Source organism: Rhinoderma darwinii, chromosome 2, assembly GCF_050947455.1.
Source record: "Rhinoderma darwinii isolate aRhiDar2 chromosome 2, aRhiDar2.hap1, whole genome shotgun sequence".
In the NCBI taxonomy this organism is placed as follows: Eukaryota; Metazoa; Chordata; class Amphibia; order Anura; family Rhinodermatidae; genus Rhinoderma; species Rhinoderma darwinii.
In genome coordinates, this window is record NC_134688.1 from 384003149 (window position 1) to 384030939 (window position 27791).

The 27791-nt window shown below is 40.7% G+C and overlaps 1 protein-coding gene across 2 annotated transcripts in view; it reads left to right on the forward strand.

Annotated features, from left to right (window-relative positions):
* The window catches only part of MID1 (midline 1), a 349475-nt gene that overhangs the window by 191420 nt on the left and 130264 nt on the right, over positions 1-27791 (forward strand). For both annotated transcript variants that reach the window (XM_075853965.1, XM_075853964.1), the window contains exon 2: positions 12133-12851. In XM_075853965.1, coding sequence (XP_075710080.1) covers positions 12189-12851 — 663 coding nt within the window. In that variant the 5' untranslated portion in view covers positions 12133-12188. The remainder of the gene's footprint in view (positions 1-12132; positions 12852-27791) is intronic.

A 27791-nucleotide genomic window follows, 5' to 3' on the forward strand; every position in this document is an offset into this window, starting at 1 on the left:
CATAAAGGGAACCTGTCATGTTGAAAATGCAGTCCAATCTATGGGCAGCATGTTTATAGAGCAGGAAAAGGTCAGCAGCTTGATGTGTCTTATAGTTGCAAAAGATTCAGTATAACTTGTTTATTCATTTAAACCTTCATTTAAAGAGACTCTGTCACCACATTATAAGTGCCCTGTCTCCTACATAAGGAGATTGGCGCTATAATGTAGGTGACAGTAATGCTTTTAATTCAGAAAATCGATTTATTTTCACCACTTTATTAGCGATTTTAGCTTTATGCTAATGAGTTGCTTAATGCCCAAGTGGGCGTGTTTTTACTTTAGACCAAGTGGGCGTTGTACAGAGGAGTGTATGATGCTGACCAATCAGCGTCATGCACTCCTCTCCATTCATTTAGTCAGCGCATAGGGATCCTTTTAGATCACTATGTGCTGTCTTATACTAACACATTAACAAAACTGAAGTGTTTAGACAGTGAATAGACATTCCACGGGATATCTATTCACAATCCCTGCACTTCGTTACCGTTTCTGTGGTAGTTACAGCAGAGCAAGTGTAATCTCGTTGTAACCTGTCATCTACAGCGTAATCTCGCGAGATTACGCTTGCTCTGCTGTAAGTACCACAGAAACAGTAACGAAGTGCAGAGATTGTGAATAGACATCCCGTGGAATGTCTATTCACTGTCTAAACACTTCAGTTTTGTTAATGTGTTAGTATAAGACAGCACATAGGGATCTAAAAGGATCACTATGCGCTGACTAAATGAATGGAGAGGAGTGCATGACGCTGATTGGTCAGCGTCATACACCTCTGTACCACGCCCACTTGGTCTAAAGTAAAAACACGCCCACTTGGGCATTAAGCAACTCATTAGCATAAATCTAAAATCGCTAATAAAGTGGTGAAAACAGATTTATTTTTTTTTAAATAAAAAGCACTGCTGTCACCTACATTATAGCGCCGATCTCCTTATGTTGGAGATAGGGCACTTATAATGTGGTGACAGAGACTCTTTAAATCTCTGCTCATTCTGGGTTTAGGAATTCAGTGGGCGGTCCTAGACAGTGATTGACAGCCTCCCCTGTATGAGTGTAACTACAGAGATAGCTGTCAATCACCGTGTAGGACCGCTCATTGCACTCAAGTCCAGAATGAGCAGAGGTTTAAATGAATAAATTACAAGTTATACTGAATATTTTGCTACAAAAATATACATCAATTTACTCCGCTCCTCCTTATCTATAACATGCTGACGCAGATTTGTCTCGTTTTCAACGTGAAAGGTTCCCTTTAAGTTGTTGCCATTCAGAATTTTCTTGTGCCTGTAGAGATTTTCAGGTTATTCAGTATTAAGATATGGTTCATTGCAATTTATGGCAGATAATGTTAGATAGGAAAAATTCCATGACCTCCGCAGGTAAACTGGTAACTGGCCCTGTCCATCAGTCCTTGAATGCCAGGCTTCCCTTCTGTCCCAGCAAAGATGTTCTGTCAGAACTCACTTCTGCCTGGAAGACCACTTTAGTGCGGAACAGGAAGTTGTAAATGATTCGTTTCTCAAATGTAACTTCCTGTTAGGGGAGGACTGAGCTGTGTGGGAGGGGCCAATGTTATTTTATTGAGATTGGCATTCTTATGCAACACGTCATCAATTGAGAAATTTGCTGCTCCTCGTATACTTTGCCACATTCCCAACATTTGGAAACAGGACAGTGTCCTCATATACTTCCAATTATTTATTTTAATGATTGAATTTAAGTCCATGATTTATGTTCTATGACCCATTTTAATCCCTTGAGGACCCATATGCATGGGCATGTATGAGCCCCGATCACGTTTTTTTTTTTTTTCTTACAAAGGCGGTTCTCCTTTTGCTTTATCCTGATCAGTATTGGTTAGGCCTGATTTACACGAGCGTGTGCGTTTTGCACAAGCAAAAATCGCTGCGTTTTGCGTGCGCAAAAGGCACTTAACGGCTCCATGTGTCATCAGTGTATGATGCGCGGCTGCGAGATTTTCTCGCAGCCGCCATCATTATGACACTCCGTTTGGATGTTTGTAAACAGAAAAACACGTGGTGCTTTTCTGTTTACATTCAGAGTTTGACAGCTGTTGCGCGAATCACGCAGTTCGCACGGAAGTGCTTCCGTGCGGCATGCGTGGTTTTCACGCACCCATTGACTTCAATGGGTGCGTGATGCGCGAACAGCGTACAAAGATAGGACATGTCGTGAGTTTTACGCAACACACTTGCGCTGCGAAAAATTCACGCACTGTCTGCACTGCCCCATAGCCTAATATAGGTGCGTCGCACGTGCGTATATTACGCTCGTGTAAATGATGCCTCATGGTGTACATGGGGTTAAAAGAACATCACAAGTTCTTTGATCAGCCAGAGTGCAATATGATTGACAGCTGCACTTCTTCAGCTCTTGGGCACATGTTCACAATTTCTTTACCCGTATGATACCATCTCTAAAAATAGTACATCGATTTGCAGGAATGCACGTGTCCTACTGCAGTGCTGGTACCTGTGCACCTATAGCTGCAATTTGTGGGACACTTCTTACCCACTCTTGTAGGCAGAGCAGGGAGGTTTGCTGCAAAGGTCTGGAGGACTCATTACAACCATGTATTTACGTGGTCATCCGACCCAATTGTGCTCACCAGCAGCTGGAATACCCGCTGTTGACCAGCTCACTGTAGAGGTAGCTGATTTAGGAAAGGGCAACCCCATCAGGACAATCCCTTCAAATTTTATTGAGGACTTTTTGCGTTTGTGCGAACCAGAAATTGCACTCTTGCTTTAGTTCTTCGTAGTCTGATATAGTTACATAGTACGGGTGAAATAAAGACACCTGTCCAACCAAGGGATGGGGAAAGGGAAGGGAAAAGCGTCTACGATATGATATAGGCTATATCGGTACAAATGTTTTGGCTATTTCTTGTAGACACATTGTTGCTGTGCCACTCTTTCTAGGAATGTAATTCTACACTATGGCTAACCTGTTATCTTCCTTGAAAATCATAGTCCAGAGTATAATTAAGTTGAATATTTTGAACATTCTACATATTTCTGATGCCTTAGGAGTCAATTTGTCATTGTCTGTAGCTGCTTTCATTATAAGCAAACCCCTCCACTTCTTCCCAAATATTGTCTGTCTCTGAGATTTGTGTATATATTATTTTTCCTTGCTGTGAAGTGTTAACTATTGGCTGGGCCAGAGGCTTTTTTTTCTCCCACAGTAAAATTAACCAACCGTGTGTTGTGACCTACCTTCCCTGCATGAGCGATTTTATGACCTACCAACTATTCCTGTACTGGGAAATTTTACAAAGCTGGGAAGAAGGAAAATAATAAAAACAACCCAATCCATTTTCCTGGCTCTCATGGTATGGTACTATATTTATACTGGCTGGCAGTGCCCAGGCTTTCCCTAGACATATTGCTCCTTTCATGAAAAGGGCATTGTGCTGTAACATCTGAATCAGGCTTAACTGTTTCATATTCATTAAGCGGGTAGAATTTCACTCTGCCTCCATTGTACAGGGTTGTATGGACCCGATATCCTCTTTCAGCGAGTCAAACTTGTTAAAATGATGCACAAAGAGGACTAAGATTAGTAACATACAAGACCAGGTCTCTTAAATGGGCGATATCCATGTTAACCCCATTGCAGCCAACAAAAAAAACCTCTTAAAGCAGTATTATACTTTTAGGACTTCCAAGTAAACTAACATTACAACTGTAAATTCCGAGTTAATGTTCCATTTTCACAATGCACTTTAGAGATTGAGAATTTACCTCTGGCTGCGATGGTCAACAGACAATTTTGATATTTGAGGGCCAATTTGTATAAGTTGAAGGCAGTTATATTGTCCTTTTGGAAGGTCTGACCATAGGAACTTATTATTTTGTCTGTTTTTTTTTTTTTTTTGTTCACAAGTTCTGTTTAACAGATGTAACAAAAAAACAACAATGCAAGAAGAGGACATGTTAGTTCGGCTTTGTGGACCGTTATATACTGGCATATAGTTAACTAAAGTATGTTACTAATATTTAATTTTTTTAAAAACATTTTTTTTTCCGTTAAACAGTTAGTATATAAATGATTACAAATTGTTCTAATTTTTTTAATTTTTTCACAAGTCAGGAAATATTATAAATTCGATTCTAATTTTATAACATTTCCATGTGCTTGTCACTAGAGGGAGCAATTCCCAAAATTGCAGCATTGGCATGTGGTAAAGCAACCTCATTGCTTTATGCTGCAAAATTGGAGAAGACACACTCGCTCTAGTGTCCTCAAACAATACCCCCTCCTTTATCCTGGCTAGTGCCAGGAGAAAGGAGGGGGTTGAATTTTGAGCGAATGCACAGTGTAGGAGGATTAGATACAGTGGTAATCACACAGTATAACACGAACATACACACACATCACATACACAAACATAATTACCTGCTCCTGCCGCTGCCTCCGCTCCCTGTCCTTGCTTCTGAACATATGGACGGAAGCCGCGACCGGAAGTAGTCATTTTACTGTCCGGCCGCGGCTTCCGGTCCACATGAAAATGGCGCCGGATGTCGCTCTGCCGAAGACCTTCCTTTTGGACTGTGTGGGAGCGGCGTATGCGCCATTCCCACACAGACGGCGTACACTATAGTGAATGGAACGGCTCCCTTTTCCATTCTCTATGGGGATGTATGTGCCGTATTCCATCTCTGTATGTGTCGTTAATCGACATATACAGAGATGAAAAAAAATGGCAGCCCCCATAGAGAAGTAAAAAAAAGAAAAAAGTACAACACAAAAACCCAAATAAATAAAATGTATTTTAATGACATAATAAAAGCAATAACATCTAAAAAAATTATAATTTCGAGACACCTTCCCTTTAAAACGAAATGGTATCCTGATGTAATTTTGTCAAACATATGCCAAGATGGTACTCTTTTTAGCACATGTTGGCCCCATAGAAACCATAACATTCAAGTATGTTGGTATACATGTCCTAGTTTATGCATTTGTATTTTTGTTCTAGATGTGGACAGAACCTTTTTAGTTTGCTGAGTGGCTTACTAAAGTGTTCATCAATGGGATTATTAATAGTTAAAAAAAATATAATATATATATCTTTCCCCATGATCACTACTCTATCTTGCATATCTCAACTTCTGAGAAATTGTGTGTGTATGTGTATATATATATGTGTGTGTGTGTGTGTGTGTGTGTGTGTGTATATATATATATATATATATATATATATATATATATATATATATATATATATATATATATATGGGACGGGGGCATTTCCTTACAAAGAAGGAGAGCCAGCGCCATTGCAAAATGAGAATCGGCCACACCACCCCCCCCCCCAACTCTGGTGGCAACACACACACACACACTCACACTTTTTGCAAAGTAATCCGTTTATCCCACAATGGGGATACTTTTAGGATGTATGGACATCAAGTGTGTTTGTAATTGATATATAGCCTTTTTATATTGTAATCTGTTGTAAAGGAGGGTGATTTATAATAGTTTCTTGTCACCATCTTCGTTACATTAGCATGTGTACTACTTTGTTACTGTAGGATTTTTTTAATTAGTTTTGTATGTAGTCCTGCATTGCTTAATATGTAAAGTGTTCTGCCAGTGGCAGGTCCGCTTCCTGCTGCATTCATGGGAACTGGTGAGTTTCATTCAGCTGTGGATTAATTACAGAGAAAGCTGAGCTTATCCTACTTTCCACGTCTCCATTACCAGATCTTGCCCCCGAACAGGTTAGAGATGCTGTAGTGAAAGAAGCTTATCCTGAGCTGCCTTTCATTCAGCTGCGGCAGGAATCTCAGAAAAGTCCTCCCTATCTGTATCTGGACTGGGGCTGCTAGGAGAAGTTTTGGCGGAGGTGATTGGGTGGAGCTGGCTTTCCTGGCATTGTGACACAGATTTTCCTGTTGTGATCTGATGTCAGCAGTCTCACATTAACTACCCCAGCTCCGCACAAGGATATGTTGTGTTTCAGTAGCAGTTCCCCTCAGGACCCCTGACCGGTCAGCCCTGGGTTGCTCAGTCCCCTTCTTGCACAATGCTCCACTTAACAGAAGCATGGCGAGATCCATCGGTGAGTATTCAATTTGATATGTCAACATCAAAAGGCTTTCTCAGATAACACATGTTGTCATTTAAAGCATGGCTGATCGAATAGTCGGCTATTATTACACTACATATTCTTTCATTTGAAGGTTAGCTCCTTCTCAGGTTGGTGAGGAGGAAGGAACAGGTGGCAGGGCTGGGCAAAGGTTGCCATTGAATGTCGAAAGTAGTGCCAAATGAATGTTTTGTTACTGCAGTTCAATATAGATTAATAGGTACCTGTTTTTAATGTATTTTTTTTCTTTCTTGTTTTATTACGATCTTTTCTCTGTATGTTTTTTTTTATGTTGACTGTTTATCTTTTAGCACGTTCTCGTGTTGTTCTTTTGTTGCCCATACTTACATTTTCTTAATTGAGTAGCTTTACAGGTTTCCAACCTTGTCACGTGTTCTGACATGTTAGAGACATGCCCAGGATGTTACGAGCCCCTTTTCCCAGTGTTCAATACCAGACCGCTAGTAATTTAGACTTTAGATACCACATTAAATAATAGAGGTCAATGAATTATAGAATATCTGTTCCTTTTTACATTACCAGATTAGTGAATAGCTCGGCTGTATATACATTGTCGTTGTGGGGTCTAGAACAAAGCAAATGTGCTGTTCACAGGCCAAATAAACTTCAGCAGTCGTAGCTGTGGAAATTGGTTGTGTTTGAATAAGATCTATTGATATTGCTCGGATTTATTTTTGTTTAAAAAAAGGTGCGATACGCAGATTTCGGCCAAAATGCCACCTGCCTTTTTTTCAGGGACAGCTGTTTTTAAATTTACCTAGTTGATAATGGTGGACCATATTAAAATGATTTAGCCATTGGAAAGCTGTCGATGCCCTCAGGATGTAATACAATGGTAAATTGTTTATACAAATATCAATATTTTCATTTCCTTTTTTTTTTTTTTTTTTTTTTTATTCCATTTTTTTTTTGGTGCTTTTTATTTTCAGTGACCAGATACAATTGCATTTTAGTTGCAACATATAGGACATTAGATTAGACGGAGGTCTAGGATAGACAAACAATAGTGTTCGTTAAGCTGGCCATGCACATTAAAAAAGCACCTGTCTGCTCCCCTGACACAACTGTTTTAGTAAATACATAAATTCACCATATATTATTTTCTGGAGTATATTTAATTAAAACTCCACTTTGGGCCATTACTCTGTTGTTCGTCCTGGAAATATATGAATAAATTGGCCGTTCCACGGGTCAATAGGGTGGGTGTGTCCCTAGTCTCCCTACACAATCTGATACAGTGAACACTGATTGCATAGTGTCAGACTGTGTCGGGACACACCCAATTAACAAGAAATGGTAGGGCCCAGTTGTCAATTACCTAATTTGCCGTAGGCATAACAGAGAAATGGCACAATGCAGAGTTCTAGGACCACGCAGAGTTTTATGGGAAGTGCGAGTATTTACAAAAATGGACATGTTAAGAGCGCTATCAATTGGCAGCCAATTATTAAAATGGCCAATTGTCCCAACAATGTCCACATTTGGCTCTGCTAAACTTTTATGTTCCTTTTTTTGGGAAGATAGATTAGGTTGCTGGTGTTGGCCTGGTTTGTTTTAGCCTGGTTCACACAGAATTGTTGCTGGTATTCATGTGGGAAATCCGCATCTAAAATAACTTAATTCAGATTCATTAACTGATGTTAAATTCGCTTTATCTGATAAATGACATGCACAAGAAGTAATGTAATATCAGAATGCAGTGTCTACCAACCTGTGGCTCCCTACAAGTTGTTACAAAACTTCAATTCACAGCATGGAGAGCCACATGTTGGAGAGCACTACTACAATGTATGCCTATGTTTAATTACCATTAAAATAGGAGAAAACTATGAAATGAATGGGAGAAGGCTGTAATACTGTGAACCACCACCACAAGTGTGTCGGCAATTCACAGTACGAGCAGATGAGGAATGGAGGGGAAGCAGCGCTCATATGAGCACTGCATCCCCTTCAAAACAGCTGATCGGTGGGGGATCTTGTTGGTCCGACTTATCAGCTATTGATGACCTATCCTGAGGATAGACCATACATTTTATGGGAGTGGACAACCCCCATTTTGTTAATCCTTTGTCTGTTTTTTGTTTTTGTCTATTTTCTGACCCTATCCTCCGTTTCAACACCCCCTCACTCTTCCTTCTGTTCCGGCAGTAATGAATTTTGAGGATAAATAGAACTATTTTTAGTGCTACACTCTGCGAGGTCTTTTGTCTATATCCTTGTTTTATCATAATGGGGATGATCTAAAATAAGAGCTACAGTGATGTGAAAAAGTATTTTTGTCTATTATTGCATCCTTGTCACACTTTTTTTTTTTTTTTTTTCTCTTCCTGATCTTTGGACAATGGGATCATGTTTTTGAATTGTCACTAAACGTATTATATTGGTCTTATTGCCCCTCTCCATTCAAACTGGGGACACTGTACCCTCGTTCTCATTATTGGTAGGGGTCCTGTAGATTGATGATGAAAGTTATTTTGTGGATCATACTTTTAAGAAGTCTAACTAAGGAGCCGCTATAATTAGGGATTTATCATGAAACACCGAATGTTCAGTGATAAATGTTCTTTTGATAACCGCCGATGGTGTCAAGCTGTGTAGGAATGATACACGCTATGACAATAAATTATTTAGTGAGATGGCTCCACTTAGCTAAGTAGTGGGCTTTGCATGAGATGACCTTATGTACTGAAATGTATGTAGTAACAAATTTTTGCAACACTACTCTTTTAGGCCTAGTACACCGCATTTTGCCCCTACATTTAAATGTGTACATAAGGCTCCAGTAGTAAGACGGAGGCCAAAACCGTGTCAACATAGGCACTGCATTGTATCCGTCAAAGGCCTTTGTTAAATGTATACATCTGGAAGCTCCATAAACGTAACTGTCCATATATGGACTGTTATCGTTAGGGCTGCCTGACGCAACAGAGACTGCCCACCCGTACAATGTCTCTATAACCTGCGACTGCAAGACCTTTTAATCCCAAGTCCCCGGCTGCTTTCAGTGATGTAACTGCCCACATATGGACTGATGAGCAAACCAAATCGTCACCAATCTAATTCGGTCCGTATTTACCAAAAGTTTTGGATTCGCTTGCAAAACGAAACATAAGTGGTTTGCGATGCACAAATCTGCAATATGCCAGTCGCCGGCGAGCGTTTCTCATAATTTTAAAGATTCGAGAAAGAAAAGAGGGGGGGGGGGGAGTTAAAGTAAACTCACCACCTTCCCTCATCTCCCTTAGCGTCCCTGCCGACCACCTGAGATGAAGTTGTTTTGTCCCATTTGACCACTGCGAAAACCATCAGTCTACAGCAGTCACATGGGACCAAAAGACATCCTCTCAGGAGGCTCGCAGGGACGTGTTGCTACAGAAAACAGGGGGAGGCTGAGCGTGTGTCTGTGTGTGTGTCTGTGTGTGTGTCTGTGTTTTGTTTTTTTTAAATTAGATTAAGGGTGGAATTGCATGTGTCCTGAGTGCCCTGTCGGACTCTGAAGTCTTCTAGGACTATATCCTACTTGGATACAGCACCAGATAGTCAGACAGGGCAATCAGAGCACTTGCAATTCGCAGAAAACTTATTCGAACAAAATCTAATTTTGGGGCACATCTTTAACAGTAACGTTAGCTTTCCCAGGGCCAAAATCCCTTGCCAGAGCGCTTCGTACTCTGATGCTTCGTCTTCCTGGTGACGCCGGCCCTGGAGAAGCAACTGACATCACTGTCCATATATGCCATACAGTGGGATATGTTGCGGCATTGCTTCTGAGGTATAGATCATATACCTCTGATGGAAGGCCAAAACGCGATGTTAACTAGGCCTTACAAAGTAGCAGGGTCTGTTACCAAACTTTTCAACTTGATTCTCTCTCCCTAGTTATAATCCTCAATTAATATATTTTGGTTGACGAAACCTAGAAAGTTAGTGATTCAACCAGATTTATGAATATTTGTGTAGTGGCAAGCATTGGCCTTCCCAAACTTTTGCCTACTATTGTTTCCACACAGCTATTATAGACACAAACTTTCTTTATAGTGGAATTATATTCTATAATGGATAGTTTATGGATAGACATTAAAGTGTTAAGATCTAAGTTTTTCCACACTTTCTTCCAGTTGTTGATTTTGGCAATTGTTCTCTGAGCTTGTTGAAAGATGCATGCTATCAAGGAATGCATAATATAGAAAGGAATGTCGCATAATTTTCTTTAAGGATTCCGTCCTCTGATGAGCAGATGTGTGTATGTATTACTTCCAACTGTGGATCAATATCAATTCTGTTTATAACACCGTACAAAAATGATATATTATAGGGATAAATGAGATGACGTATGACCAGAAACTGTAGCATCACCCTACTCCGTAATCCCTCGTCCCGATTCGTCTTTTCAGGGGAGTCTGATCTATGGGATTTAGCAGAGTAACGTGTGATGTTTGTATCATATGAAATATATGGATGTTTTGATGAATGAAAGAACTTTGCCCCTTTCACTGCACATCATTGTCTGAAGTAAGGATGAGCTACAGACTTTAGTAGTCAGTTAGACTGTTCCAGGAGCCAATTTTGACTTTTTTAGTGCATAAAAACGAATCAAAAAGTTAGGTGTAGATACACTGGTAACTGTTCTGGGATTTGTCCAGCCATAGTATGAGGTAACGTCATACACGAACTTCATGCAAACAAAAAAATTAGAAAATGAAAACAATCGCAGGGCAGTTTTGTGGGGGGGGGGGGGGGCGACTCGTTTCTCTGCCGTTACTTTTGAGTTTATTTAGTGAATGATTCTGTTTTAATACAAATATATTAAGGATTTTCATTTTGAACAATTCCCTAAGGAGGGGACATCATGAAAACAAAACCTTTTTTTATGGTTTTTTATTTCTTTGCAATAACAAGTTAAATGAAGGCTAATGGAAATTTTATGTACAGTATATGTAGATTTCAGACATATACAAATATTCTAGTCTGGGAGTTGTTTATCTTTTTTTTTTTTCCCAAACATTTTATTAAGGAAACTGCTCTGGGTGAATTGTTCGGAAGTCATTGGTTTGTTTCCCAATCTGCTGCTAATGAGCATAAACCTTAATGAACCATAGTTTTGTATTTTTATGTTTTTGTTTTGTGTTCTCTGCGACTCATTGAACACACAAAAAACCCTGTTGATAAACTTCTTGGCATATAGTGTTGCAGCTGTGCTGTCTGAAATTGTCCAGGCACGGAAACAACAAAGCCAATGTATGTGGCTCTTACAGAAGGTACATCTCGTTGAGTGTGAAGCATCGTTTTTGCTTCTGCTTCACCGACTTGTCGACCCAAAGCAGCGATGAGCCCATGACGAGAGCAGAGGCAGGGAGAGCCGCGTAGGGCGACTCGATAAAGCCATTCCTCTCAAACTGGAAAGCATAGACAAATACGGTTCCAGTTATTTCACATTACACTTGTGAGAGAGCTTGTCACAGCAAGCGAGGCTTCTTAAGTGTTCTCTGACGAAAGATGATCCAGGTGTGAATGAACCAATTACTGACATACTTGAATTTATTTTTTTTCATTTCATACAGGGTAAATTTTAGTACAGAGACTTCAATTCTTTAACCCCCTCATGGATGTTTTAAGACATAGACCGATGCATATGTCAATTATCTGGGTTAGCATAATGCAGTGTCTTCTAAAGAAAAAATATATTATTTTTTTTAGATTTCTGATTTTGACATGAAATATTAGAGTGTCAGTGAAGTGAAATTTGAGGATGGCGTAACTACATAGCTACTTGGGCCATTGTCCTTTTTTCCAATTAGCCGGGACTAAGTGTAAGTCTGTAAACAATACAGAAGCTAATTGCTGGTGGAGTGTCTGCTGTGGACATTTTGGATTGTGATGCTAACATTAAAGTTGACAACCCCCCATTGTTGACCCCTCTCGCCTAATAAAATGTTATATTGTGCTTTCAGATAGCTGATCAGCTTCCCTGGATTTCGCTGACGACACAGGAAAGCTTTGCCTGAAGATGGAAACACTGGAGTCGGAACTGACCTGCCCTATCTGTCTGGAGCTGTTTGAAGACCCACTGCTGCTGCCTTGCGCTCACAGCCTCTGTTTCAACTGTGCGCATCGCATCCTGGTCTCCCACTGTGCCAACAACGAATCCGTGGAATCTATTAACGCCTTCCAGTGCCCCACCTGCCGTTATGTCATCACACTCAGTAAGCGTGGCTTAGACGGACTCAAGAGGAACGTGACTTTACAGAACATCATCGACAGATTTCAGAAGGCATCAGTGAGTGGGCCTAATTCCCCTAGTGAGACACGCCGAGAGCGGACGTACGATACCAACAACAGCATGACTTCCAACGAGAAAGTACTCTGCCAGTTCTGTGACCAGGACCAGGCGCGAGAGGCTGTAAAAACATGTGTGACTTGCGAAGTGTCTTATTGTGATGACTGCCTGAAGGCAACTCACCCAAATAAGAAGCCATTCACTGGCCACCGTTTGATTGAACCTATCCCGGACTCGCACATCAGAGGGTTAATGTGTCTGGAACACGAGGATGAGAAAGTTAATATGTATTGTGTGACGGATGACCAACTAATATGTGCCTTGTGTAAATTGGTTGGGCGGCATCGGGATCATCAGGTTGCTGCTCTAGCTGACCGATACGACAAGTTGAAGGTAGGCGTTCCATCTGGTGAATTAGATACCTCTAGTTGTTTATTTAATAACTATCACTATGGGCACATGGGTTTGACAAACAAATTAGAACATGAGAACAGGAACTGATTTTGAAGTACCAGTTAATTGATGCACCATTAAAATTTAACTCATTGTTTGTCAAATATTTGTTGTGTATTGTTTAAAAAAAAATGGACATGTTTAAGCTGGCTTTAGTGTCACAATTTCCGAACACCTACATGACTTTTTTATGATAAGTGAGGACGCGTTAAATACTCTGCCTCAAGTCTGTTCCTTTAATAACCTAAGCGACAAAATATTTGAGAACCTGTTGTCACTCCTATTTCATACCTTAAATTACTAATAATCTTCCATCCACTAGCCTGCTATGGTACATTAGCAGAATGAGTTCCTCATTGATTCCTATACTAACAGGTGGAAGTTTATAATCGCTGCATTAGAAAGTGTAGCGTGCAGAGCTCTTTGTGATTGTTTAAATGTCAGATTTTCTAAGCTGTAATTATTATGTGAAATTACAGTAACACATTTTTATGTCAAATATCTGTCTGGGATTTTTTTTTTCCTATTCTTGGTCATTGGGCTTTGTTAATTACGTACACTCTATCAAAGTAGCGTTGTTAATTATTTTAATAGCAGATCATCCTTCATTACACAGGGAACAAAGGCGGCCTGTGCAGTATTCATTCTTTTCGAACAGATGGAAAAAGTACTGTTTTTCATTATTTAGTTAGAATACCATTGCATGTTACATGTGAGTGAGTGTAAGCAAAACGCTGCTTTCCCTAATGTTGACAAGTTTGACTTCGTCCTGTATATAGAAACAATTTCTGCAATGCGAATATACATTTATAACCATCAGTTAGTCTACAGGTGGCTTAAATGTACATGGCTGTGCTTTTTCGTGTGGGCTAGTAAAACATATGTTGCTCATTTTGTAGAATCTGAATGTCCTCCCAACCTCTATGAATAAATAAACTTGGTAATTTTATAGATAGAATTGGACTATTATGCTGAGGTAAACGCAGATACCCTGAGGGCTGAGCGGAGTAAAATATGTTAGGTTAGTCATGAGATGCCAGTTCCTCACACAGAAAGAACTTCTATTAATCTGGCATGATTGGAACCAGATGACACCCGATCTTACACCATTGGATTTTCCAGACTATTGGATGTTTTTATTAAAATATAAATAATAAGTGGAATATCTTGAAGGACTATGGGGCGCTCTTAGGGTATGTGCACACGACCAAGTCCGATACGGCTGAAATTACGGAGCTGGTTTCAGGAGAAAACCGCTCCGTAATTTCAGACGTAATTGCTCGTCCTCGCATTTTGCAAGGCGTCTATGACGGCCGTAATTTAGAGCTGTTCTTAATTGAATTCAATGAAAAATGGCTCAAATTCCGTCCAAAGAAGTGTCCTGCACTTCTTTGACGAGGCAGTCATTTTACGCGTCGTCGTTTGACAGCTGTCAAACGACGACGCGTAAATTACAGCTCATCGGCACAGTAGGTCGGCAAACCCATTCAAATGAATGGGCAGATGTTTGCCGACGTATTGGAGCCGTATTTTCAGGCTTAAATCGAGGCATATTATGCCTCGTTTACGCCTGAAAATAGGTCGTGTGAACCCAGCCTAAGTGTGCAGTCCGTAGATAACCAGTGCACTGATCATCAGCTCTTGAAAAGCATAGACTATTAGGGTGAGAACACAAGGTACGGCAGTCGCACGTGGCTACTTTTGATATCCGCCAGACAGGTATACTTGGATATAGTTTATGTAGCCTACGTTTCTTTCCTATACAGACGCCACTGCAAAAAAAGTATATATACCCCATAGTATATGATTTTGTAACATGCCAGCCTATGGATGACGCATGAAAAAGTATGCGCCAAATGTAAACCGTTAACGTGGTGAATAGACCCTTTATTTAATGATTTAATACAGGTCTGAAAATACTGTGGTATCCGAGCTAGTTTTTCTATCCTAGGAGCCAATTTGCCTTTTTTTTTTGGTGTAGCAATAAAAACTGTCCAGTAAAGTTAGGCGCCAGTAGCGATTTTCTAGGCATGACTCCAGGGATTTGTCTAGCGCTAAATTAATCCTGAAAATCTCTTTAAAGTCTATTACAAGATCAATTTGACATCGTCTGATAGTATTCATTGGCCACAAGCTGCGTAACTGGGCTCGGTTTAGACGTGTGGATGGTAGTGTCTTGGTATTCTACATGCTCCCTAAATGTTAACTGTCCATAGGCATAAACCCACATCTAGATTCTTTCTCCAGATGATAAATTGTTTCTGACAGCATAGAGGTCTGACAGCATAGAGGTATTTTGGCACCACATGACCTGTATCTGGCTTTCTAAGAACGTATAAGAAATAGCTCTCCTCCAGAAGGAAGAAAACACTCTCTAGTGCCACGTACAGGTGTCCGCTCTGTCCGTGTCCCACCCATTTATGTTGCCTTGAATCATGAGTCTGGTTAATAGCCAAACCAGACGCCCCAAGTGGAACCAGAGAGACCGTTTACTTTCTTCTGCAGGAGAGGTATTTTGCTTACTTTTCCCAGGAAGCATTTCCCATAAGACAAGGAGAATTAGTACTTTCTATGTGTAAGGCCTCATTTACACGAGCGTGTGCGTTTTGCGCGCGCAAAAAACGCAGTGTTTTGCGTGCGCAAAAGGCACTTGACAGCTCAGTGTGTCATCCGTGTATGATGCGCGGCTGCGTGATTTTCGCGCAGCCGCCATCATAGAGATGAGGCTAGTCGACGTCAGTCACTGTCCATGGTGCTGAAAGAGTTAACTGATCGGCAGTAACTCTTTCAGCACCCTCGACAGTGCATTCCGATCACCATATCGAGTAACCTGTTTAAAAAAAAAGAGGTTCGTACTTACCGAGAACTTCCCGGCCGTTGCCTTGGTGACGCGTCCTTGGTGACGCGCCTCTCGACATCTGGCCCCACCTCCCTGGATGACGCGGCAGTCCATGTGACCGCTGCAGCCTGTGCTTGGCTTGTGATTGGCTGCAGCTGTCACTTGGACTGAATTGTCATCCCGGGAGGTCAGACTGGAGGAAGAAGCCGGGAGTTATCGGTAAGTGAGAACTTTATTTATTTTTTACACGTTCACGTATATTGGAATCGGAAGTCACTGTCCAGGGTGCTGAAACAGTTTAACTCTTTCAGCACAGTGACTGTCTCCTGCCGGGTTCGGTCAAAACGAGTTCGGCCGAACCCGGTAAAGGTCGGTTCGTTCATGTGTAAGACACTCCGTTCGGATGTTTGTAAACAGAAAAGCACGTGGTGCTTTTCTGTTTACATTCAGTTTGACAGCTCTTGCGCGAATCACGCAGTTCGCACGGAAGTGCTTCCGTGCGACCTTCGTGGTTTTCACGCACCCATTGACTTCAATGGGTGCGTGATGCGCGACAAACTCAGAATTTTAGAACATGTCGTGAGTTTTAAGCAATGCACTCGCGCCGCGCAAAATTCACGCATCGTCTGCACTGCCCCATATAGTAATATAGGTGCGTACGACATGCGTGAAAAGCACGCGCGTCGCACGCGCGTATATTACGCTCGTGTAAATGAGGCCTAATAGAAACATTCCCTTGAAATTACCTGACTGGTACTCTAAAAGTCTTGAGCACTTCTTTCTAATTATCACTTTCTTGCACGTTGCTTCTGCCTTTTCGAAGTTCTTTCACTAGAGAAATTCCCTTTACGGCAAATAATGTTACAAATATCTGTAGGTATTGAAAATAAATATTTTTTTACTTGCACCCTTATTCACATGGCTGTATTTTCTGCCCTTGTAACATCGACATATTTCTTGCCTAAAACAGAAGTGGATCTCAACAGATGACACTAGACAACCCTATCCTTTGGGAATTTTTAAGGTTTTCCTTCTTGCGAAAAGGATCAGTTACTGTTTTTGGCAAGAAATATGTGGATACGACACAGGCTGAAAACATGGCCATGTGAATGCACACGTACCGTATGCACATTTCTTTAAAGGGGTTTTCTCAATGCTTTCTTAAATTGAAGCTGGCCTGGCAACCAGTCATACAGTCTTTATTTGGTCCATCTTGTCAGATTATACCATTGCCAAGGACCGCAACAAAACGTAAATGGGGATATTTCCAAATGAGACCTTTATTGTATATCGACAGTATATGGGTCCATTTCTTTCGGTAGAATAGGGGTCCTCTGCACTACAAAAAACAAAACAAAAACAAGTTTGGTGTTACGGAAACTAAGGATTTTCACAGCTCCAATAAACTACAATGGAAAGAGCCACACACGCATATGCGGCTACCTCTCCACCTCCTATCTGTAGTGCCGAACCTGTGAGACGTTTATGATCTATCAATAGGCCATAAATGTCTGAGATGGGTATACCAGTTTAAAGCGCACTCTGGGTAAACTTTTTGGTCATGGTCTACACAAGGCATGCACATTTTATGCTTAAATTTCTCCTTTTAGTTTCTTACAGCGCCAGAGTTCCCCTCGCAGTACCTCCCATCAGTAGGATCTGGCTGTCTAAAGATATAGCGAAGTACACAGACAAGCAGATCTGTGTCCTAAAGGCAGGGTGCCACGCAGAACAGCATTGCGGACAGTCTGTTGTGCACCCCTAATACACATGAATGGATAAATTCACACTCTGTGGAACTGCATTGAAAATGTGCATCATTATACAGTACAGTAAATGTGAAAGGGGTTTTAAAACCCTATCCACATGCTGTGGAAAAAAAATCTGTGCAGAATTGAAGTCATTCTACAGATTTTCCCTAGGGATTTCACGATTTGCGATGCATTGGGGAAATCTGCATCAATTTCTGCATGTAACACATGAGGATTTAGTTGCAGATTTGCTTGACATCCACGACTGAAAAAGTGTCGAGTAGGGGAACCCCATTTAAGGTGCATATGGGCATATTAAAAGAGCTGGTCTTCATGAGGCAGCCCCTTTAACAATACTGTAAAGCAGAATGGCTCCCAGTTTCATGTAACAGAACTGACCTCATGAGACGGGGCGCCTTACTTTCTGAATAATAGAACCACACACATTCACGTGTTCTCTATTACAAATGTGAGTCTGTGTGTGAAAAAACCACAACACCGCATCATATTACCAGTATGACAATGCAGATATCAAAACTAATTGTACATTTGACTTTTTTTTTTAAATGTGATAGAGAAACTTTGTCTACGGGCGTCATGTGGTGTCGGGGAAATGAGTCATCTTTGACTGTCTGAACGACTAAGCTATTACTCTACCACTTAAAGGGAATGTGTCGCTAGAAATTTTCATTTTTATTTTTAATTTTTAGTTAAACAATTTAGTATTTGAATGATTACACATTGTTTCAATTTTTTTTTATTTTTTCACAAGTCAGGAAATGTTATAAATTAGAATCTAATTTATAATATTTCAATGTGCTGGTCACTAGAGGGAGCAATTCCCAAAATTGCAGCATTGGCAATGTGGTAAAGCAACCTCATTACTTTATGCTGCAAATTTGGGGTAGACACACTCGCTCTATTGTCCTCACACAATCCCCCCTCCCTTATTCTGGCTAGTGCCAGGAGAAGGAGGGGTTTGAATCTTCAAACCTCCTACACGGTGTGTCGCCATTTTCTGAGTGACTGCACAGTGTAGGAGGATTAGATACAGTGCTCAGCAGACAGTATAACATGAACATAATACACACATCACTTACACAAACCTAAATTACCTGCTCCTGCCGCCTCTGCTCCTATTCCTTGCGTCTTCGCTTCCTTGAACATATGGCCGGAAGCCGCGGCCAGAAGTCGTCATCTTACTGTCCGGCAGCGGCTTTCGGTCCACATGAAAATGGCGCCCGATTTCGCTCTGCTAATGAACTTCGTTTTGGTCTGTGTGGGAGTGGCGCATGCGTCGTTCCCACACAGACGGCATACGCTATAGTCAATGGAACGGCTCCCGTTCGCATTCTCTATGGGGATGTATGTGCCGTATTACATCTCTGTATGTGTCGTTAATCGACACATACAGAGATGAAAAAAAAATGGCAGCCCCCATAGAGAAGTAAAAGTAAAAAAGTAGAACACAAGAACACAAATAAATAAAATTTATTTTAATATCATACTAAAAGCAAAATTATATATATAAAAAAAATTCATGACCCCTTCCCTTTAATCGTTATTTTCCTGTATGCCGAAGCCCCACGTTTCAGCCTTGACAAAAATCCTGGGACAGGCAGCTGGGTGCCTCATGCCCTAAGGACCATGGGTATTTGTGAGTAACAGAACTGACTACATGTGTGTCTTCAACAAACGCTAGTTCCGTTTTCTGGCAGGCTTGTCGAGTGGATATTCATGTAACCTCTCACTGGGTATCTGTCAGATGGATGGCACAGATGCCTAGAGAGGTGGAAGACCTATCGCCAGAGCACAAAGCACACAATTCATGCTCTAAGATAACCCCGCTAAACAGACTGTGGGATGATCGTGTTCCCCATGCCACTTAGATACAAATTCAGTATTTAATTTGGTGTTCGGATATAGAAAGCAGTATTTCTGAAGACCGTGGTAAAAATGCTGCTACATCTGACAGCTAAATATTTTACACATCCTGCTAAATGTGCTTGTCTCCATAGGGTTACAAGGCCAGTAAAAGTCTGAATATGTTGCACTCCAATACATCTGTCACTGTCTGCGCCGTGCTGGAAACATTCAGGTGCTTTATACTGGAGCTTGTTCACGATGCAGTGTGATGGTGTGCAGTTTTATTGAATTATTGCTTTTCAGTCATGGGTAATAGCTAGTGCACTAAGGGATGGCCACAGGGTGTCATGATGTCAGGAAGTCCCATCGCTCTAAGTGCATGTTAATGTTTACTGTGTCTTGTAAAAGCTCCCGGCATATACGACAAATATATCCAAAGGGCTCCATTCACCCGACGGGTGCCAAAATTGGCCTTTTAGGGTATGTTCACACAGCTTATTTTCAGGCTGATTTTTCTAGTTTTACGCTCTTGAAATAAGCCTGCAAACCCGTTTCCTATTGATTTCAATGGGAAATACACTGTGCTGTTCACGTGAGTCGTATTTTTGCGCTGCTGAATTTAAAAATAAATGGCTTGTAAAAAGAAGTAGCATGTCACTTTTTGAGGCGTTTTTGGAGCGGATTTTCTATTGACACTATGAAAAATGTCTCAAAAGAATCTTCAAATTAACCCCTTAACGCACCAGTACCTCCTGGTGCAGGGGGAGAAGTATCGAGCGCACTCCATATGCTGCGGGTGTCGGCTGTGTTTTTCAGCCGACACCCAGGACTAACCGCCAAGAGCAGCGATCGCACCTTTCCCGGCTGTTTAACCCCTTAAATACTGACGGTCAATCGTGACCACAGCATTTGATGTGTTGAATAGAGGGAGGCGGCCCCCTCCGACAGCTCATTAGCCCCCCTCCCCCCGCAACAAGATTAGGGGGTGACTATGGTTGTTATGGCAGCCCAGGGGCCCATTGAAGGCTCCCAGGACTGCATTCACTCCTCCTCTGATAAATCCTGCCTCTGGCAGGGCTTAACAGATGCCTGTAAAAATGACGATATACTGCAATACATTAGTATTGCAGTATATTGTACCAGCGATTGAAGGACCGCTGGTTCAAGTCCCATAGGGGGACTAATAAAATGTGTAAAAAGAAGTGGAAACTTTTTTAGTAGTGAAAAAAAACAAAGCCTTTTCCCATTTTTCCTCTAAAGTAATGTTAAAAAGTAAACAAAATTGGTATTGCTGCGTCCGAGAGTCTGAACTATTACAATATAGCCTTATTTAACGCGCATGGTGAATGCCATAAAAAAAGGAAACTGCCAAAATCACTGTTTTTTTGGTCACCGTAGCTCCCAAAAAAAAATGGAATAAAAAGTGATCAAAAAGTCATATGTACCAATAGAAACTACAGCTCGTCCCGCAAAAAATAAGCCCTCACGCCGCTCAATGCACGAAAAAATAAAAAGTTATGGCTCTCAGAATGTGGTGAAACAAAATTATTTATTTTTTTTAACAAAGTTTTTTGTTTTTTTAAAGCAGTAAAATATTAAAAAAATCTAATATAAATTTGATATCCTTTTAACTTTTTTCTGGGCTCAATAAGATTACGTTGTTTTTACCACACGGTGAACCCAAAAAATAATAGAGGAATCTCAGGTTTTTTTCCAACTTTAGAGCGCAAATTTAATTCAGCTTCCCAGTACATTATATGGTACTTTAAATGCTACCTTTAGAAACTACAACTCCTCTGGCAAAATCTAAGCCCTCACACCACTAGTTTTTATTTTTCTGTCAATAGTTATGGCTCTTGGAAGGCGGGAAGTGGAAAAGGAAAAATCCAAAAATGGCTGTGCCCTTAAAGGGAATGTGTCGTTAGAATTTTTTTTTTTTTTTTAGTTAAACCGTTTAGTGTATAAATGATTAAACATTGTTCTAATTTTTTTTATTTTTTTACGAGTCAGGAAATATTATAAATTAGATTCTAATTTATAGCATTCCCCAGTGCTGGTCACTAGATGGAGCAATTCCCAAAATTGCAGCATTGGCATGTGGTAAAGCAACCACATTGCTTTATGCTGCAAAATTTGAGAATACACACTCGCTCTAGTGAGCTCACAGAATCCCCTTTCCCTTATCCTGGCTAGTGCCAGGAGAAAGGAGGGGATTGAACGTTCAAACCTCCTACACTGTATGTCGCCATTTTTTGAGCTAACACACAGTGTAGTAGGTTTACATGCAGTAGTAATCACACACTAAAACACATACATACACAGAAATAACTTACCTGCTTCTGCCGCCGCCGCTCCCTCCGGTCCGTCTGCTCCCTCCGCTCCAAGTGCTTGCTTCAGAACACAAGTCCGGAAGCCGCGACCGGAAGTAGTAATCTTACTGTCCGGCCGCGGCTTCCGGTCCACAAGAAAATGGCGCCGGACGTCGCTCGGCCGAAGACCTTCAATTTGGACTGTGTGGGAGCGGCGCATGCGCCGTTCCCACACAGACGGCGTACAGCATAGTGGATGGAACGGGTCCCATTCGCATTCACTATGGGGCTGTATGTGCTGTATTCCATGTCTGTATGTGTCGTTAATCGACACATACAGAGATGGGAAAAAAAAATGGCAGCCCCCATAGACAAGAAAAAGTTAAAAAATCAAAAAAAGTAAAACACAAACACACAAATAAATAAAACATTTTTTATTAAAACACTAAAAGCAAATTGATACATACAGTCAAAAACACCTTGAAATCAGACGCGGTTTTCCCTTGAAAACAGCTCTATAATTTTCAGCCACTTCTTTTTGTAGCTTTGTAATTTTCAGCCACTTCTTTTTGTATGTGTGAACATACCCTTAGGCCTCAGTCAGGCTGATTTATACCTTGGCATACTTTTTTTTTTTTGTATAGTAAAGTGTAGTCAACTACGGTTTTCAGTGCAGAGGCATCCTTAAAAAGCGTATACTTCATAGTTTCCTTCTTTTTTTTTTTTTAACATGGGAGAGTATGGGTAACATATGCCACACTATGCTTATACAGTGGTTTATGTCAGAGCCTTGAGTGGAAGGTATACGGAAGGCTCCAATGTGATATATAAACGGCCGGACAGATTTTATTTTTTTTACACAGCAGATATAATGAAAAGCGATCAGTAAAACTCTACAATTTTACATCTCTGTTATTTCATAGCCTAATATATATATATATATATATATATATATATATATATATATCTCTCTTAATTGCGTTATTCATTTTTACTTTTAACATTTTTAGTTACATCATAGTCTATTTGCGTTCAGGGATATTCACACTACTGAATTCTACTATTAGAAGTGCAGTGCATAGGGAAGTTCAGGTGACAATAAGGGCTCATTTGCACGAGCGTGTGCATTTTGCGCACGCAAAAAACGCGGCGTTTTGCGTGTGCAAAAGGCACTTAACAGCTCCGTGTGTCATCAGCGTTTGGATGTTTGTAAACAAAAGCACGTGGTGCTTTTCTGTTTACATTTATAGTTTGACAGCTGTTGCGCGAGTCACGCTGGTCCCACGGAAGTGCTTCCGTGTGGCATTCGTGATTTTCACGCACCGATTGTCTTCAATGGGTGCGTGCTGCGCAAACCACGCAGAAATATAGGACATGTCGTGAGTTTTACGCAACGGACTCACGTTGCGCAAAAATCATTGACTGTCTGCACGGCCCCATAGACTAACATAGGTCCGTACGACACGCGTGAACGTATATCAAGCTCGTGTAAATGAGCCCTAAGAATGTGATAGTTAAAATGTTAGGTCACATGAATGCAAGTATTTTAGTAACGTGCAGAAGTTTGCTTTCTTTCTCTGGATGAGCATGTAAAATAAAAACCTGGTCTGTCATCTGTACAAAATAAATGAAACAGTATTTTTAAAGATAATAAAATTAACATTTTTGCCTAATTTAAAGTGCTAAAAAACAAACAAACATGTTTTTCTGTAAAGGGTAGCACAGCAATAACAATTACCTTTCTAAATGTAGCCCCCACCCCCATGTCGCTAAAATCCCTGACGATTTATCTAGTATCTGCCTGCACGTTACTATAGGGGAATTAAAGTATTACACATTGCCCATCCAAATGCATGGGCGACCATGTTTTGGGCTGTCCAAGTCCACCACAAGTTACATACATAGTTAGTACGGTTGAAAAAAGACACACATATATTCAGCCAAGGGATTGGAAAATGGAAGGTAAAAATGTCTACACATAGAAAATTTACTAGAACAAAAAAATATTTGCTCCTAAGCCTTTTTTAAAGCCATCTACTGTCCCTGCTGTGATCAGCTCCTGCGGTAGGCTATTCCATAGATTCACCGTTCTCACAGTAAAGAAGCCTTGTCGTCTCTGCAGGTTGAACCTTTTTTTTTTCCCAGATGGAGGGAGTGCCCCCTTGTTTTTTTGAGGGGGTTTTACATGGAACAGGATTTCACCATATTTTTTGTATGTGCCATTCATATAAGTTAATCATGTCCCCCCTTAGTCGTCTTTTTTCAAGGCTAAATCGGTTTAATTCTTTTAATCTTTCCTCATAACTTAGATTCTCCATGTCCCTTATTAGCTTCGTTGCTCTTGTTTGTATTTTTTCCAACTCCAGGGCATCCTTTCTATGAACTGGAGCCCAGAACTGAAATGCATATTCTAGATGAGGCCTCACTAATGCTTTGTAAAGTGGTAATATTACATCCCTGTCCCGCGAGTCAATGCCTCTTTTAATACACGACAATATCTTTCTGGCCTTTTGAAGCAGCTGATTGACATTGCAAGCTGTTATTTAGCTTATGATTTACAAGTACACCCAGATCCTTCTCAACAAGTGAATCCCCCAGTGTAGCTCCCCCTAGGACATATGATGCATGCAGGTTGTTGGTACTCAGATGCATAACTTTACATTTATCTACATTAAACTTCATCTGCCAAGTGGACGCCCAAACACTTAGTTTGTTTAAATCCGCTTGCAAAACATCTTCCATAGTCTGAACTATATGACATAGCTTGGTGTCATCTGCAAAAATAGAAATAGTGCTATTAATCCCATCCTTTATATCATTAATAAATAATTTGAATAATAGTGGTCCCAGCACTGAACCCTGGGGTACACCACTTATTACCGGGGACCATTCAGAGTAGGAATCATTGACCACAACTCGCTCGATACGGTCCTTCAGGCAATTCTCAATCCAAATACAAACTACGCTATCTAAACCTATAGTCATTAATTTACCCATTAGACGTCTATGAGGGACCGTGTTAAATGCCTTTGCAAAGTCCGAAAACACTCTACATCCACAGCGGCCCCTCTGTCTAGGCTTCTGCTCACCTCTTCATAAAAACAAATCAGGTTAGTTTGACAACTTCTGTCCTTAGTAAAACCGTGCTGGCTGTCACTTATAGTACTATTTTTTTTTTGTCACATAAACCTGTATATAGTCCCTCAATAGCCCCTCAAACATTTTCCCCTCGATGGATCTTATGCTTACTGGTCTATAATTACCCGGGGAAGACCTAGATCCTTTTTTTTTTTTTTTTAAATAGGCACCACATTTGCCCTGCGCCAGTCCCTTGGCACTATACCAGTCACTAGAGAATCTCTAAATATTTTGAAGAGGGGGACAGAAATAACTGAACTAAGCTCCTTAAGAACGCTAGGGTGTAACCCATCTGGTCCCGGGGCCTTGTGTACATTTATTTTATTTATCTTGGACCATATCTACATTCAGCCAATTCAGTATATCAACTGATATATTAACAGCACTGGCACGCTACATCAGCTGCTCTTTCTTCTGTTGTATATACAGAGCTAAATAACCCATTTAGTAACTCTGCCTTCTCTTAATACCCTGTTATCAACTCCCCATTACCACTATCTAGGGGTCCTACATGTTCAGACCTTGGCTTTTTGGCATTTATATACTTGAAGAACTTTTGGGGATTTGTTTTACTATCCTTGGCCACCCGCCTTTCATTTTGTATTTTTGCTGATTTTATTACCTTTTTACAGTTTTTTTTATGAAGCTTTTTATAACTTAAAAAGGAGAGCTATCCGTTCAAATATTCACCTTTTTTTAATACCATTTTACAGTTTACATGTATAATGAAACTTCATAAACCCTTCAGTAACTTTGTAAATGCATTACATTACTAATCTGGTACTGATCCTGAGTTACGGCCTGTATTATACTCCAGAACTGCATTGATAATTCTGTAGGCTTCATAGCTGAAATCTCCCAGCATTCTTTGCTCGCTCAATGTCTATTTGAGTAATGACTACACTGAAGCATCTTAAGAAGCTAGAAAGTGGAGATATGGTAGAAGAAAGCAAAAATGTGCAATATTCTAATTACTATTAAATTGCCATTTTTATACTTTGAGGGAGGGTCAGGGTAGACCTTGTCAAAGTGAGGTATCCGCTATCGTCATACCATGCAAACGCTTTGGGAGAGATTAATCAAAACTGGTGCAAAAGCAAGTGGAATTGCTAACCATGTCAATCAACGGGTCCCAGAAAAATGAGGGCTATTACTTGATTGGGTGCTATAGGTAGCGCCTCCTCTTTTTCCTTAGCCCTAATTATGATACATAACCTCCGATATGTCACCTTTTTAAGTAATCCTTTAATTGCTCATAGCACAAATAAAATAAGTGTAGGCGAGATGAACCCACCAAAAATGTATCCCTGTGACAGCCCTGATTTAAAGCAAGATTACGGACTAAGGCCTCATGCACACGACCATGTTTTTGCGTTTGCAATTCACCCGCAAAAATGCGGATGAATTGCCAACCCATTCATTTCTATGGGCCCATGCACAAGACCGTATTTTTCATCCATAATTATGGACCCATTGATTTTCTATGAGCTACGGACACCTTTCCGTACCGCATTTTTACGGATTGATCCGTGCCGTAGAAATTATAGAACGTGTCCTTTTTTTTTTTTACCGTAATTACGGCACGGACTACCCATTGAAGTCCATGGGCGCTTCCGGAATTACGGATGGCTATGGATGTGCATCCATAGCCGTCTGTAATTACCCTAGATTCCTCTGTTTTTTTAGTGGATCCATAAAAAATACGGATGCATTAGGGACTGTATTTACAGAACCCTTCCGTAAATGCGGATGATTTACAGGTGACTATAAATGACTACGGATCTGTATTTGCGGACCATATGTACGGATGAATGAAAAATACGGTCGTGTGCATGGGACCATAGTGCTTTTTTGTTGTTTAGAAGGACATGTATTGCATGGTTTACTTCTGTTGATATGTAACCATTCATATGCAGAATCTGACCTGGAAGCCTTTAACACAGGAAAATCTATATATTTATTTTTTTAATCCGGACTAAAATTCCCTTTGCTTCAGTTTTTCTGCAAAACATCACATGTTATCATTCATACATGCCAAATGTCCACGGATGTTTTTTTGTTTAGTTTATAATCATCTAATTTATATTTCTTTTGACCTATTTCCTTTATAGAAGTCCGTTTCCTTCCTGTGCAGCTTTGGCAGATCAGCCAATGCTAGAATTTAATCGAGATATCATTGTGATTTCCCAGTACTTTGGGATGGTGACAAGCATGTTGCTGGAGTATTCCTTATACATAGTGCTTGACTCCTTTATCCTCATTAACTCCCGTCGGAGGTCACTTTCACTCTATTTAATGAAGATGGTATTACACTTCCCTTTTCTGTCTGACTTTTTTGACGTTACATTTTGCTTACATTGTTACCAATCGTGTTTTCATTTTCTGCCCATGATTCCTCCGTAATGTTCAGATTGTTATGCAGAAAATTACCTCTGGACAGTTTGTGAATGATCATACTGTAAGGCCTCATGCACACGACCGTAGCTGTGTGCTTGGTCCGTGATTACGGCACGGATGGCCCGAGAAGTGTCATCCACGGGCCGCCCGCAATGCACACGAGTGCATGGAGTTTAATGAGCCCGGACCGCAAATGCGTCCCACAAAATGACATGTCCTATTTATTTGCAGTCAGGGCTCCAGGCAATACATGGACTGTGGAAACCACGGTTGCGTGCATTGGCCCATAGGATATAATGTGCCCCATACTATCTGCATTTACAGCTCCGCAACTGCGGATAGTATTCGGACGCAAATGCAGTCGTTTGCATGGGGCCTTAATACTGTCTGAGACCCATGGACCTCTGCTCATGTATTTATCATTTTGCCAATTTTCTGTTTCTGATCCGGTTTCAATTTAAAACAATAGTAGCAGGACTGAGGTGGGATTCTGGGAAATTAAGAGGAAAAATAAAAAACATGAATACCTATGGCTCTGTTCAGATCATGTCTAGTGGTTGTCTTCTGCATTTATATGCCA